At 51.6% G+C, this 14620-nt stretch overlaps 1 protein-coding gene across 1 annotated transcript in view; it reads left to right on the top strand.

Annotated features, from left to right (window-relative positions):
- Positions 1–14075, top strand: part of SLC1A7 (solute carrier family 1 member 7) — a 50817-nt gene extending 36742 nt beyond the window's left edge. The window contains exons 4-11 of the mRNA XM_049879276.1: positions 3493–3535; positions 5166–5388; positions 6975–7074; positions 7802–8035; positions 10862–11056; positions 11681–11815; positions 12313–12415; positions 12995–14075. Coding sequence (XP_049735233.1) covers positions 3493–3535; positions 5166–5388; positions 6975–7074; positions 7802–8035; positions 10862–11056; positions 11681–11815; positions 12313–12415; positions 12995–13213 — 1252 coding nt within the window. The 3' untranslated portion in view covers positions 13214–14075. The remainder of the gene's footprint in view (positions 1–3492; positions 3536–5165; positions 5389–6974; positions 7075–7801; positions 8036–10861; positions 11057–11680; positions 11816–12312; positions 12416–12994) is intronic.
- The last annotated feature ends 545 nt before the right edge of the window (positions 14076–14620 follow it).

Below are 14620 nucleotides of genomic sequence, written 5' to 3'. Positions count from 1 at the left end.
CAACACAGAATGAGCATCCTCCTTTCCAGCTGTAGAACCCAGGGTGAGTGGAGGAACCCTGTCACTCTGGGTGGCTGTGTGGCTGGCGTGTGCCCAGTACCCACCAGGCACTAACTTTCGTGCTTCTCGTCAGCTTGATGTCAGCAATCCTCGCAGGCAGCTACCATTCCAATGGCAGAAATCCAATTATAACTCATTGAAAGAAAAGCCTCAAATGAGCTTCTGAGGACCTAGCTCCTGACCTCTGCTTCTTCTCTCCCTTATAACAAAGTGGGAAATTATGGCTGGATCCCAACACACCCATGACCACTCTTTCCCAATTTTCTGCCTTGGTAGCTCATCCTAGGCCTTCTTCATGCCATATGTTTACACTGAACCTGCATTTTGTTGTTGTTAGCTGCTGTCTAGTTGACCCCAACTCCCAGTGACCCCATGCACGACAGAACAAAACACAGCCCAGTCCTGCACCATCCCCATGATTGGTGGTGGATCAGACCCTTGTGATCCATAGGGTCTTCATTGGCTGATTTTTGGAAGTAGACCACCAGGCCTTTCTTTCTAGTCTGTCTTAGCCTGGAATTTCTGCTGAAACTTGTTCAGCATCAAAGCAACACACAAGCCTCCACTAACAGAAGGGCAGTGGCTGTGGATGAAGTACATTGGCCGAGAATCAAACCCAGGTCTCTGGCATGGAAGGGGAGAATTCTACCACTGAACCTGCATTTTAGCAACAATGAAAAAAATTATAGTTTCTGCTTTCCAATAACGGCTGTTGAGTGTGAAGTTAAGAAATAATGCACACTCGTATCCACTATATGACTGTATATATGTGTAAGTGAGTCTTGAAAGAGAAGAGATTTGCCAAGAACAAGAGCGAGTGGGAAGGACAGATCCATCCAGCAGAGGAGGCAGCAGGAGTGTGAGGAATACAGCCCTATCAAGAACGTGCAAGCAGGTGGGCAACGATCTGTGTTAGCATCTCTGGCCATTTCTTAGAATAGATTCCTATAAGGGAGATTATAAGGCAAAGATGTAAATGCTTCTAAGGCTCTCAATATGAATGCTAATTGCTTTACAGAAAAGTTGCTGTCAGAAACCCATGAAATTGCCCATCTCACCAAACCTTCTCCAGTTTTGTGTATCATCACTTAAATACTTTGCCAGTTCAATAGGTGAAAATGTTTTTAATTTACTGATGAAGCTGAATCCTTTTTGTGTGTTTGTGTGAAAATACAACAAAACATACACACGTTCAACATTTCTACATGTACAGTTCATTGACAATGGTTGTCTACTTTACATTGTGTCACCACTCTATTTCTGCCCCTACTGTTTCGCTACTGTTAATATGTACTCTCTGCCCCTTAAAGTTCTCCTCTGTGCTTTAGAGTTACTATTGTCATTTCAATCCCAGATGGGTAATTCTTTGATAGGGTGCAATGCTCATGGCAGACATTCTTTACTGAGCAAAATTGTTGTTTAATTAAAGATGACTTCATGGTATAGTTTGAGCTCAAGGTTCAAAAGTTGTTTCCAGGCAATAGATTTGGGGGTCCCCCCCAGTCTCAATGTGTCCAGTAAGTCTGGTTTCCAGTGAGAATTTGAAGTTCCAGTCTACAATTTCCCTCTTTTTGATCACAATCCGTCTATTGGGTCCTTGATCACAAAGTTCAGTAATGGTAGCCGGGCACCATCCATTTCTTCTGGTCTCATGGCAAAGAAGGTAGTAGTCCATGGAGGCAGTTAGATCTGCAAATTATTTCCTTCTCCAATTCCTGGAGGACCAACTGTTGTATCTTGGATGGCAGCTCACAAAAAGCTAAAGATTTTTAAAAAGTTGTTTTGATATTTCTTCTTTTGTGCAGTGATTTTCATATTTGAGTCTTACAATCAATTTTTTTATTGGGATGTTAGTGTTTTTGGTGGTCCATTTATTTATGCAACAAATATTTACTGAGTGTCTATTATGTGCCAGACACTCTTCCAGGCGCTGGGGACACAGCAGTGAACAAAACAGAGGTCTCTGTCCTTAGGGAGCTGACGTTTTTGTGGGAGGAGACAGACCGTGACATGTAAACAGGAGAAAAATTTGCAAAAGCGCTTCATAAATTTAAGACAATAATACTTTGTCATAGTTTCCTCTGTTTGTCATTTGCTTTCTAATTTCATTTGTATCATAAACTATCTCAGAGAGCTTCTTAATTTTTATTTATTTTTTTAGCTTTTTGTTTTTGGGATAATTTTAGATTTACAGAAGAGTTGCAGACATAGCACCCAGAGTTCCCATATACTCTCCACCCAGCTTCCCTTGATACTAGCATTTTACGTAACTATGGTCTCTTTGTCAAAACTAAGAAATTAAATTGGTATGACACTATTAACTCAATTACAGACTTTATTTGGAGTTCACCATTTTTTCCACTAATGTCATTTTTTTCTGTTCTAGGATTCAATCCAGGATACTATATTGCATTTAGGAAATTGTTTATTTTAACGTAGTAATAGCTATTGATTTTTATTGCTCAGTTTGTTCTTAGAAAGTCCTTTCCTATCCTGAGATATGATAAAATACTAACCTATATTTTCTCTTAGCTTTGCATGATTTTGTTTTTTTATACTATTTATTTCTTTAAACCATCTGGAATTTATTTTGATGTGAAGTACGAAAGAAGGTTCTTTTATTTTTGCACATAGTCGCTCACTTGTGCAGTATGATGAATCACCCCTTTCCTCACTGATTTGTGAAACAACTTCTATTAAATATGAAATATTAGATTACTAAGCTCTGTTTCTGGGCTGCAAATTTTGTTACATTGATTTTTCTATTGATTGCTGTGTCAGTATCACACTGTTTTGATAGTTACATCTTTACAGCATGTTTTAATATCTGGTAGGACAAGATTCCCTCCACCTTTAGCTTTCTAATAAAAATATTAATAAGAATGATGATCCCAGTTGTATGCCAGGTCCTGTGTTGGGCTCTACAGATAAGATATGAATGACAAAGTCTCTACTTTCAAGAGGACCATCAATGGGGGAAGCAGAATGTCAGCCTGTGACCACAATACGGTGTGGTGGGGCAAAATGAAGTCCGGGAAAGAGACCACAGAGTCTGCCTGGACCCTGGAGCAATCAGGGAAGACTGGACAGAAGAAATGATGCTTGGCCTCTGGTTTGGCCTGTGCTTAATTTGAGTAGGAGTGAGCCAGGCAGAGATGCAGGAAGGGCATTCCAGGCAGAAGGAGAAGCATGGACGAAAGCATGGAGCTAGAAAAGTACATGGCATATTTAGAGAACTATAAGCAGTTGGTGTTGGAGGGTTTAAGTACTAGGGGTGGAAGGCAGCCGGGGGTACAGAGAGGTGACACAGCAGAGGGAGGTGGGCTGAGTCATGGAAGCCCTCCACTGCCAAGGGAGGCCTTTGAATGACCCCAAGGGCCCCTCTCCGGTTCCTGTGCTCTGGAATTCTTCAGTTACTGGCTTTCTTCACAGGAACATGTTCCCAGCCAACCTGGTGGAAGCCACATTCAAACAGGTGAGTGGGTCCCCGGGCAATGAAGGTGGAGAGGCAGCTGGTGGGAGAGGCAAACAGGCAGGGCCAACCTGTGCTCTGCTGAGAAGAGACAGGTTTGCCCAGGAGGTTCTCAGCTGTTCTCTTACCCTATTTCCGGGGAGAGCTGGGACCTAGATCCTGAGGGCCTCCTATGACCATACCCCTGTCCTGGGTTCCAGTTTTTCATGAAGGAAAATTATGGAGGTGGAAGGAAGCGCTTGCTGAGTGCCTGCTCTGCCCTAGGTTTCACACTGGTGATCGCACATACACCATCTCACTCAGTCCTCCCAGTATGCCTACAATGAGGTAGTATTAGTCCCATTTCCTGAATGGGGAAACAGAGGCTCAGAGAGATTAAGTGATTTACCCAAAATTATGCCACCAGTAAATGTCAGAGCTAGTAAGTAAACCCTATCTCTCTTTTTAAAATAGTCCTTTTATAGTGTTGTAATGGGTACCCTTACGCACATTATTTTGCAAACATGTGAATACCTGTTTGCCCTTCTCCTTTTGGAAAACTCCTACTCATCCTGCAAGACCCAGATCGAATGTCCCCTCCTGTGTGAAGCTTCTCTGACTACCTCAGAGTCCACTCCCTCTCGTAGGCTTTCAGAGCAGAAATTATGTCTGGTTATTTTTGTATCCCCAAGTGCTTGGTACAGCACCCAGCACAGAGTACTCACCACTGGAATGATGATGATAGTGATAGCAGTAATGCTTACATAGGGCTTACCATGTGGCAAGCTCTGTTGTAAGCCCTTTACATATATTGTCTCTTTTAAGCCAAGGAGGGAGATGATCCCAATTTTACAGATGAGGAAATGAAGCTCAGAGACTTTAGGTCTACATGTTTCCCGATTGGTTCTTTCTTCCCTCGTTAGCAGCCTTGCCTTACTGATAATGCGATATTTGGGAGGATAGGAGGCTGCCTTGTTTGGGCTCCCAGTACCTGAGGAATGAGGGGGAGAGACCCAGCAATGTCCGGGGGAGCAGAAGAGCCAGAGTAGGCATCTCAGGGGCTCAGCATCTCCCAGCAAGGGCCTAACCTGGCCAAGAAGGCAGAGCTTTTTAAAACAGAAAGCCCCTGTTTGTGTTAGGTGGAAGATGGGGCTGGCTGTCTGGCTACTAGGTAGGTGGATGATGGATGGCTAGAAGGGGATAAATGGGTGAATGGAGGATTATACTGGATCTCTGGCGGTGCAGTGGTTAAGATCTTGGCTGCTGACCAAAAGGTTGCCACTCCTTGGAAACCCTACGGGGCAGTTCAACTCTGTCCTAAAGGGTTTTTGTTTGTTTGTTTGTTTTAAATAGGGATTATCCAGGCAGATGGGAGGTGGAAGGATGAGAGGGACAGGGATGGGTGTAAAGATGCAGGAAAGGACGGCAGGGAAGGAAAGAAGCTAGGGAGTGTGTGGATGGAGGAAAGAACCTCAGTTTTCTTACTAGTGAAATATTGATAATCGCCCTGCCCTGCCTGCCTCACTGGGTGTTGTAGGGGTCAAACAGGGCAGGAGTGGACGGAAATGTGCTTTCAGGAAATGTTGTTCTCGTGTTGACATTAATAACAACACTTGGCTCTGACTGCTTTCCTGGTTGGGGTGTCACCTGCCAGTACCGCACGAAGACCACCCCCGTTGTCAAGTCCCCCAAGGTGGCATCAGAGGAGGCCCCTCCTCGGCAGATCCTTGTCTATGGGGTCCAGGAAGAGAACAGCTCTCACGTGCAGAACTTCGCCCTGGACCTGACCCCACCACCCGAGGTCATTTACAAGTCAGAGCCTGACACCAGTGATGGCATGAACGTGCTGGGCATAGTCATCTTCTCTGCCACCATGGGTATGTGCTGCCCCACCCCACCCCAGCAGGGTTCTGGAGCCCACCCTCCTCCTTCCTTATCCTTCTACCCGTCTGTCCCTCCCTCCAATAGTCTGAATAACCCGAGGCCTTCCAATCTGCTGGACGGGGCATCCCTTCCTTTACTATCTGAATAGACTCTCTCAAGGCCCCATTCCATTCCTGAGGGATGTCCAAGCCCTCCCCCAAATCGGAGCTGGGTGTTCCTCCTCACCACCCTCACCCAGAACTCCCCATCCCTGGGGGCTGGTTTGCCTCCAGTGGGGTCGTCCCTCCCTCTTCTTTCCTGCCACCTGTTCTTGAACTTTTTACTCAGGTCTGGGGATAATGGAGAAAGGGGTTAAAATAAAGAACAGGAAACAACCAAAACTATTGGACATCACTATTTATTTATAGAAACCTTGGTGGCGTAGTGGTTAAGAGCTATGGCTGCTAACCAAAAGGTTGGCGATTTGAATCCACCAGGTGCTCCTTGGGAACCCTGAGAGTCAGTTCTACTCTGTCCTGTAGGGTCACTATGAGTTGGAATGGACTTGATGGCAACAGGTTTTTTGGTTTGGTTTATTTAAAGCCCTTGTGCCTCCCTCCCCAACCGAGGAGGCTTCTTGTTGAAGTTCACCATGACAGAGCACACATGCACGCGCAATGCAAGTGTGGTAGGTGCCCTGAAGGGAAGCCTGGCACCCCAAGGGGAGAATGACCGGCAGTCAGGGAAGGCTTTATTCATTCACTTGCTTGTTCGTTCATTCATTCGACAATCATTGTTGAGCACCTACCATGTACCAGCTAAGGAGATACAGTTCTCACTTTCACGGAGCTAACATTCCACTGGAGGAGACAGAAAAAACAGACAAATGGAAAACAACAGCTCTAAGTTGTAATAAGTGATATGAAGGAATGAACAAAGGGTGAGATGGGGAAGAATGTCTGGGGAGCTTCTGTGGGTGAAGGACAGGATAACCAGGTGGGGGCAAAAAGGAGTGGAGACAGGCTTGTCCGTGACCTAAAGGCAGAGAAGGAACCAGCATATGAAGACAGAGCCAGCGCTGCAGGCAGGGGGCTCTGCATGGACAAATTCCCTGGGGCAGTGAGGCATTTGATGGATTCTGGAAACCTCAAGAAGACCAGCAATGCTGGAGCATAGTGGGGAGAGGAGAGAGAGCAGGGCCAGACGGAGGTAGGAGGGGACTTGAAGCTGGGGAGCATGGCTGGGGTCTAAGTGCACAGGGCAGGCAGCAGGGGTGTTCAGCAGGGGAGCAGTTTTATTTTAAGAAGATGATAGAATTTGCTGGTCATGTGGAAACAGTAAGAGAGAAGTGAGAGATGCAAGCCCCATGGGGATGTCGCTGACCTGGCCAAGTGGCAGAGGCTGAGGACAAGGCGAGAAGACAGTGGAAAGGAGGAACCGGTGCCTCCTAGGCTGCTGGGAAGTCGGCCAGGGCTGAGATCTGCCTGTGCGTGGGGGCCTGCTCTGGCCCTGCCTCCCGCGCACGCTGCACTTGAGGGCGTGCGTGCCTGGCCTCCGCTGGGGGCATCTGGATGTGCTCATGTGTCCCTGCCCCCCCCAGGCATCATGCTGGGCCGCATGGGTGACAGCGGGGCCCCCCTGGTCAGCTTCTGCCAGTGCCTCAATGAGTCTGTCATGAAGATTGTGGCGGTGGCTGTGTGGTAAGCCTCACTGGGGAAGGGTCCTCTTACCCACTGCCCGCCACAAAGTGGCCCATGCCCTGGGAGGATGGAGGGACGCCATGGCTCTACTGTCTATTCCACCAGGTGAAAGCCACACACGAGGCCCTGCCCTGGGCCTGGGGCCTCCAGAGCTGCACACATTTCTCTGGATCCCCTATCCCTACACAGGCCCAGTCTCGGCCCTGGTCCTGCCTCTTCTGGCCCAGGCCAGCTATGGGCCCAGCCAGGCCCACTGGAGGAGAGCTTAGAGCTAAACCAGGCCCTGCTGCTCACAGGGCCTGTTTCCCCATGGCATGGAGCCTCATCAGCTTGGCTTTCAGAGAAAAGAAACATTAGAAGTGAGGACCAACTTCCACTCTTTGGTTCAGAGTTCAGACCTCAGGAATCTTCTAGTCCAACCTTGCAGAGTTCAAATGGGGAAATGTAGGGGCCTGCCCAAGGTCACCCACAGAGATGTGGCACTGTTGGGCCTGGGACATGAGCTTCCTGAAGGCAGGGGTGCTTTGAGAGGAGAAGTGGCAGCTTGTCCGGGGCTGGGGTGGTTGACGGTACTATTAATAATGCTATGTGCCCGACCCTAGCGCCCTTCAGCTCTCATGTGATCCCTGGGAGGCTCAGAAAGGATGAGGCATCCAGTGACGCAGGGCGAGGCGAGGGGAGGCGTACCTGCCTGGCATCTGAGCCCTGGCTGCCTTGCCTACCCCAGGTACTTCCCCTTTGGCATTGTGTTCCTCATTGCTGGCAAGATCCTGGAGATGGACGACCCCACGGCTGTCAGGAAGAAGCTGGGCTTCTACGCGGTCACGGTGGTGTGCGGGCTGGTGGTCCACGGCCTCTTCATCCTGCCCCTGCTCTACTTCTTCATCACCAAAAAGAATCCCATCGTCTTCATCCGCGGCATCCTCCAGGCCCTACTGATCGCGCTGGCCACCTCCTCCAGGTAGCCCTGGGCGGCAGGCAGGACAGGGAGGTGGAGGCTGAACTCCGCCCATCCGTCCAGCCGTCACGTGTCCATTGTCTTAGAGCCACAAAAGTGCCAGTCTGCCCCTACACAAGCTTGGGTAGCTATGGTAAAGAGACCTGTTTTGAAATTTATCGTTCAAGGCCTCACCTACCCAAAAAGCAGAAAGCCCTTATCTTGTCTTGAGGCCATTTCCTTCCCCCCAATGCCCACAATCCCTAAACTTTACCCAATCAAGTGGGCTCAGCTTCCACGCGTCAGAGGAAGACAGCAGTCCGAGGAATCTACCGTTGCTGTTGCCCCTCACCGCCACATGGTGCCGCTGTTGGAGACTCCCCCCTCCCCTCCCCCCTCATCCCCTACAGTTCCGGGCCCTTTGCCTGTTGACAGTCTGGACGCCCTTGCAGATGCCCTGTTACTGCCTTGGCAGAGTAGCTAGACTGCATGGGTTTGCATCAGGGGTCCGTCTCTCCCTAGCTGTGTGACTGTGGGCCAGTCACTCAACCTTCCTGGGCACCAATTTCCTCATATTGCGAATGGAGATAATTATAGCTGCTACCGCATGGGGTTGCTGTGTGGACTGAGATAATCCAGTAAGGGCAAGACTGCCAGGTTGGGCCAGTGGATCCGGTCCTGCCCTTAAGGACCCCAAACTGCAGCTGAGTGCAGACCTCAGGGAGTTAGCATTGTGCACACCGGTCGTCAGTCAAGTGGGAAGGGAAACTAGCCTCAGAAGAGAGGGTGCTGAGGAGACTGCCCACATTGTGGAAGTCATGGGGCAGATGTGGGGCCCACACCTGTCTTTCTGGAGCCAAAGACCACTCTCTTCCCTTCAGCCATTACTGCCTTATTGTACATGGGCCTCAGCTTCCCAATCTGTAAAATGGTGATGGGGGCCTTCTGCAGGCCTCCTTCCCTGGTGGTCACACGACCCCACCGTTGGCAGCAGAAGCACCTCATGCAGGACTCAGGTGGAGCAGAACCCCATTGAAGAGAAAGCCCCAGAACCACTGCCCAGGAACCTTTAATGAGGGCAGAGGCTGGGAGGCAAAGGGGAAGGCAAAGCCCCACGTGGCTGCCAGTCCCTGTGCCATGGCCAGATCCTGCCAGAGCCAGCAGGAACCTGCTTGACAGGAACCACACAGCCTCAGCCCAGCTTATGGGGCTTGTTAAAGCCTCTAGCAAGTGGAACTAGGGTCCCCAGGCAGTGACCTCAGTGGAGAGGAAAGGGCACTGAGTCTTAGTCCCAGCACTGCCACTAGGAACTAAAAGAAAAAAAAAAAAGGTGTCGTCGAATCAATTCTGTCTCATGGCGACCCCCTGTGTGTCAGAGTAAAACTGTTCCACATGGTTTTCAGTGGCTGAATTTTGGTCGTAGATTGCCAGACCTTTCTTCTGAGGCTCCTCTGGGTAGACTCAAACCTCAAACCTTTCTGCTAGCAGCCAAGTGCTTTAACGGCACCACTCAGAGTCTCCTAGAACTCTAACAACAAGCATAGTAACAATACTGGCAATGAATAACATTTATTGAGTGCTTACAATGTGCCAGGCATGGTCTTAAGTACTTACCCACTTCATCCTCCCAATGCCTCTATAATCTAGGTATTGTTAGTAGCCTCAATTTGGGAATAGGAAACTAAGGCACACGGAGGCCGCCAGGGTCACATGGCTAGTAGGAGGCTGGAATCTGGAACCAGCCAGTCTGGCCCCAAGAACCTCTGGTAGCACAATGGTTAAGAGCTTGACTGCTAACTGAAAGATTGCCATTTCGAACCCTCCAGCCACTCAGAGGGAGATAAAACCTGGCAATCTGCTCCCATGAAGATGACAGTCTAGAAACTCTATGGGGCAGTTCTACTTTGTCCTATAGAGTTGCTATGAGTCGGAATTGACTCCACGTACACAACAACAGTCAGGCCCCAGAGCCCCTGCTGTTAACCACTTACAGTGCAGTGGCCTCTCCTGTGCTGTTGGCCCAGCTATATGACTTTGGGCCAGTCCCTTCCTCGCTCTGTGCCTGGGACACAGTGGGTGCTCTGCCAAGGGACCAAATCCTTTCTCAACCTCAGCAGGCCCACGTGGGTCTGGGTTGCAGAGAGTCTTCTCTGAGGCACTAGTCTGACCACCCACTCCTGTAAGGGTGCCATTCTTGACCATTTTTTTAAATTCTGCTTTAAGTTTACAAATCGAGTCAGTCTTTTATACAACTTGCTATGTACTTGTAGCTGCTTTCTTCCTAATGAGATAGTTCACTCCTCTTCACCCCATATTCCCAGTGTCCATTCAGCCAGCCTCTGTCCCCCTCTACCTTCTCATCTCCCCTCCAGACAGGAGCTGCCCACATAGACTCATGTGCCTACTCGAGCCAGGAAGCTCACTCCTCACCAGTATCATTTTCTATCTTATAGTCCAGTCCAATCGCTGTCTGAAGAGTTGGCTTTGGGAATTTGGTAATGGTTCCTGTCTTGGGCTAACAGCAGGTCTGGGGACCATAACCTCTGGGATCCTTCTAGTCTCAGTCAGACCATTAAGTCTGGTCTTTTATGAGAATTTGAGGTCTGTATCCTGCTGTTCTCCTGTTCCATCAGGGATTCTCTGTTGTGTTCTCTGTCAGGGCAGTCATTGATTGTAGCCAGGCACCTTCTAGTTCTTCTGTACCCTTGACCATTTTCAAAGCCTCTTCATCCCCTGAGATGGGCCAGCTGCCTGGGAGGGGTGGGCTTCCTGTCTCCAGCAGGTGGGCAGCCCAAGGGCCTGCCCATCCTGGAGGAGGTGGTGGGCAGACACTGGCCCCTCTGCCCATAGCTCAGCCACACTGCCCATCACCTTCAAGTGCCTGCTGGAGAACAACCACATCGACCGGCGCATCGCCCGCTTTGTGCTGCCTGTGGGCGCCACCATCAACATGGACGGCACTGCACTGTACGAGGCTGTGGCTGCCATCTTCATTGCCCAGGTCAACAACTATGATCTGGACTTTGGCCAGATCATCACTATCAGGTGCACCCCTGCTGGTAACCCACACCGTGTGTGGATGAGGGGGAAGGGGCCTGGAAGGGCCTTCAGGATTCTGAGGCTCCCAGACCTGATGGGGTCTCAGAGGCCCAGAGAGGTCAAGGGGCTTACCCCAGGCCACATAGCAAGGCAGCACAGGGGCTGAGACTGGACCCTGGCTTCCATGACTCCCGGCACAGGGCTCTTGCCCCACTGCTGCCTTGCAGCCTGTGAGCAAGCAGAGGGCCGAGAGAGGCGGGAGCTCCAGGAAACAGGGCTGGAGGAGGTCATGGAGTTTGCACAGATGGGGGAGGGAGGGCACTGAAGGCGGGACAGTGTGAGCAGAGGCCAGGGACAAGATGGAGGAAGCTCAGGGTGTGCCTAGAGCTGAGGGAAGGGTGCGGGGTGAGTGCAGCTCCAGACAAATTCCTTAAGAGCTTCTCCTGAGGCCAGGGATGGAGGCTCCGTGGGGGCCACGGGAACTTGAACAGGGACGCTGGCTTTCTTAACAAAGCCCCCGCCTGGCGGCTGTTCCCAGACACCGTGGGATTCCGGCCCCTCCTTGGAGCCAGGCAGGCCCTGACGTTGTGCCGGGTCCCCCCTTCTCTCCTCCCCTCCCACCCTCCGCAGCATCACTGCGACTGCAGCCAGCATCGGGGCAGCCGGCATTCCCCAGGCCGGGCTGGTCACGATGGTCATTGTGCTCACCTCAGTGGGACTGCCCACTGACGACATCACCCTCATCGTCGCCGTCGACTGGGCTCTGTAAGTGGGGTCCCCATCTCCCCCCTCCCACCCTCCTCAGAGAAGGGGCTGGCTTCTGAGCCACCAGGCACTGCGGGGTGGGAGGGCTGGGGAACTGCTGTGGTTTGGCACAGTGAGGGGCCCTCCCACTGACATGGAACTGGCTACATAATTCGTGGGGCTCCATGTTCAATGTGAAAATGCAGGGCCCCATGTTAAAAAATTATGAAAGATTTCAAGACAGCTGTAACAGACCGTTAAGCCAAGCGTGGGCCCTTCTAAACAGAGAGCCCTGTGCCCATGAAGCCAGTCCTGCATCAACCCGCTTCAAGAGCACCAAGGGGTAGGCTTGAGAGGTGCCAGGATACTGCCTTGCCCCCAGTCCCTGCCCTGACAGCTGGCCACAGCCTGTGGTGCAGCTGCAGTGGCCTCGCTCCCTCGGGCGAAGCATTGCCCTCTGCCAGCTCCCCTTACATTAGAGTGCCCGGCAATTAACCACCACCGCCTTGGTCTGCCAGGGACCGTTTCCGAACCATGATTAACGTGCTGGGTGATGCGCTGGCCGCAGGGATCATGGCCCACATCTGCCGGAAGGACTTCGTTCGGGACACAGGCACTGAGGTGACAGCGGTGCCCCCAACCTGGCGTAGGGAGGCAGGAAGGTGGAGCCAGGGCAGCAGATCTTCCTGCCTCTGGGCCTCAAGTTCCTCCTCTGTTAAATGGGGGTGACCAATGAATTCCTCTAACATCTATTTATGAGCACTTACCATGGCTGGCCCTGATCTAGACACAGGAGGAACAGTGGTGAACACAGTAAGGAAGATAAAACTCCCTGCCCTTATGGAGCTCACGCTCTCCTGTTTAACAGCCATGCTTCAATAAGCACAGGTGGTAGGCTGCCCCCACTTCACAGGGAAGGAACCTGAGGCTCAGGCAGGTGAGCCCCCCATTCCCTCACTGGACTCTGTATGTAGGTCAGGCTCCCACCTCTACTAAGGCAGCTCCAGGAAGAGACAGAACAGCTTGGGAACCAGGGCCCAGAGAGGCCCTGTGATCTACCAGGGCCACACAGCACATCTGTAGAAAACCAGTCACATGGTTCCCAGCCCTGAGCCCTTTCTGCTCCACCGACCTCCAGTCCTCCCTGGTGTCTAACCTCAGTCCTTCCTGTTGCTACCAAGCCCCATCTCCTCTCTCCAGAAACTGCCGCCCTTCGAGACCAAGCCTGTAAGCCTCCAGGAGATCGTGGCAACCCAGCGCAATGGCTGTGTGAAGAGCGTGGCTGAGGCCTCGGAGTTGACTTTGGGCCCCGCCTGCCCCCACCATGTCCCCATACAGGTGGAGCAGGATGAGGAGCCAGCCACTGCCAGTCTAGAACACTGCACCATTGAGATCAGTGAGCTTGAGACCAATGTCTGAGCCTGAGGGGCTGCAGGGGCCAGGAGAGGCCTCCGGGGTTAGGGGATCGATCCCAACTTGCCAACATTTCCTGGACAGGGGCCAGGCTCACACATTCTTCCACCCTTGAGAGGCTGGAATCAGCCCCACCTGACAGAACACGGAGTCTCAGATGAAAGGCTGCCTGCGGGATGACCAGCCAGAGAGTGACAGGGCCCTGCGTAGCCCACCTAGAGCTGTGTTCGGAAGCTACAGTTTCCATTGCGTTAGCCTGCAGGGCACAGCCAGGGCTTATCCTCCCAGCTTTCTGGGTGATGGAGTTGAGGCTCTAAGAGCTGGAAACACTTGTCCAAGATCTGGGAGCAAGAAATGCCAGGGCCAGGACTCAAGTCTTTCATGCCCTGCCCACTTTCTCCAGGAGGACAGGACACCTGCGGGGCTGGGAGAGATTCTGCCCCTCTCCAGAAGCCCCCATATCCGCACTGCTCTCACTTGATTAAAGCATAATCACAGTGTCCTGGTTTCTGCCCCAGCTGGGTCCCACCCAGGCCGGCCCCTAGCCCGCCCCATCACATGGCCTTGGCCAAACAGCTCTCCCCTAGGACAGGCCTTCCGGTTGCCACAGTCCATATGGGCTTTTGCAATGCTCATCCTATTTGGAGGCAGAGATGCCTTTACTAGAATAAAAGGCCCTTAGAAACATCCAGGCCAGCCTCCCATTGGACAGACAGGCAACCTGAGACCCGGAGGGGAGGCCCAGCCTGGGATGCTATGGTCAAGCTGCCAGTATGGCCCTGGTGTCAGGACTCCCTAAAGCCTGTGTGACAAGTCAGAGTTAGGCTTTCTGTTCCTTCCTACGTTTGCAAATTCAATGGTCACCAAATAAAGGTATTCTGTTTCTAAAGTCTTGTGGGCTTTTATAGAGACCATACTCTAGCCAGCAGTTCATTGCTGGCCAATCTAGGCTGGCAGAGTGCAGACGGCCTGTTGGGGCAGCCAGAGTTTGCACAGCCTGTCCAGGCAGCCAGAACATGAATGGGCTTGTTCGTGCGGTCAGAGTGTGGACAAGTCTGTCTGGGCTATCGGTGGGTGGATAGGCCTGCCCAGAAAGCCGGAGTCCAGATGAGCCTATGCAGGTGGCCGGATGGAGAATAGGCCTGTTGAAACTGTCACATGCAGAGGGGCCAGAGTGCAAACAGGCCTGCCCAGGGACCCGTCTCAGCAGCCACAGCATGGCTGGGACTTGTCCAGGTGGCCCAAGTATGGACAGACCACCTGGGCCAGGCCTGGGCTCTGCTCTGCAGGCAGGTCCCTGAGATCACTCCCCACGAGAAGAGCACATTCCCTCAGCCAATCTGGCTCCCATTGGTAAATGCTTTTCTGTAGGGAGGTAACGTGCCCAAGGACATTTCCAAGCTGTCCCTTCAT

The sequence above is a fragment of the Elephas maximus genome, chromosome 3 (assembly GCF_024166365.1).
Source record: "Elephas maximus indicus isolate mEleMax1 chromosome 3, mEleMax1 primary haplotype, whole genome shotgun sequence".
In the NCBI taxonomy this organism is placed as follows: Eukaryota; Metazoa; Chordata; class Mammalia; order Proboscidea; family Elephantidae; genus Elephas; species Elephas maximus.
This window is presented reverse-complemented; position numbering and strand designations above follow the sequence as displayed.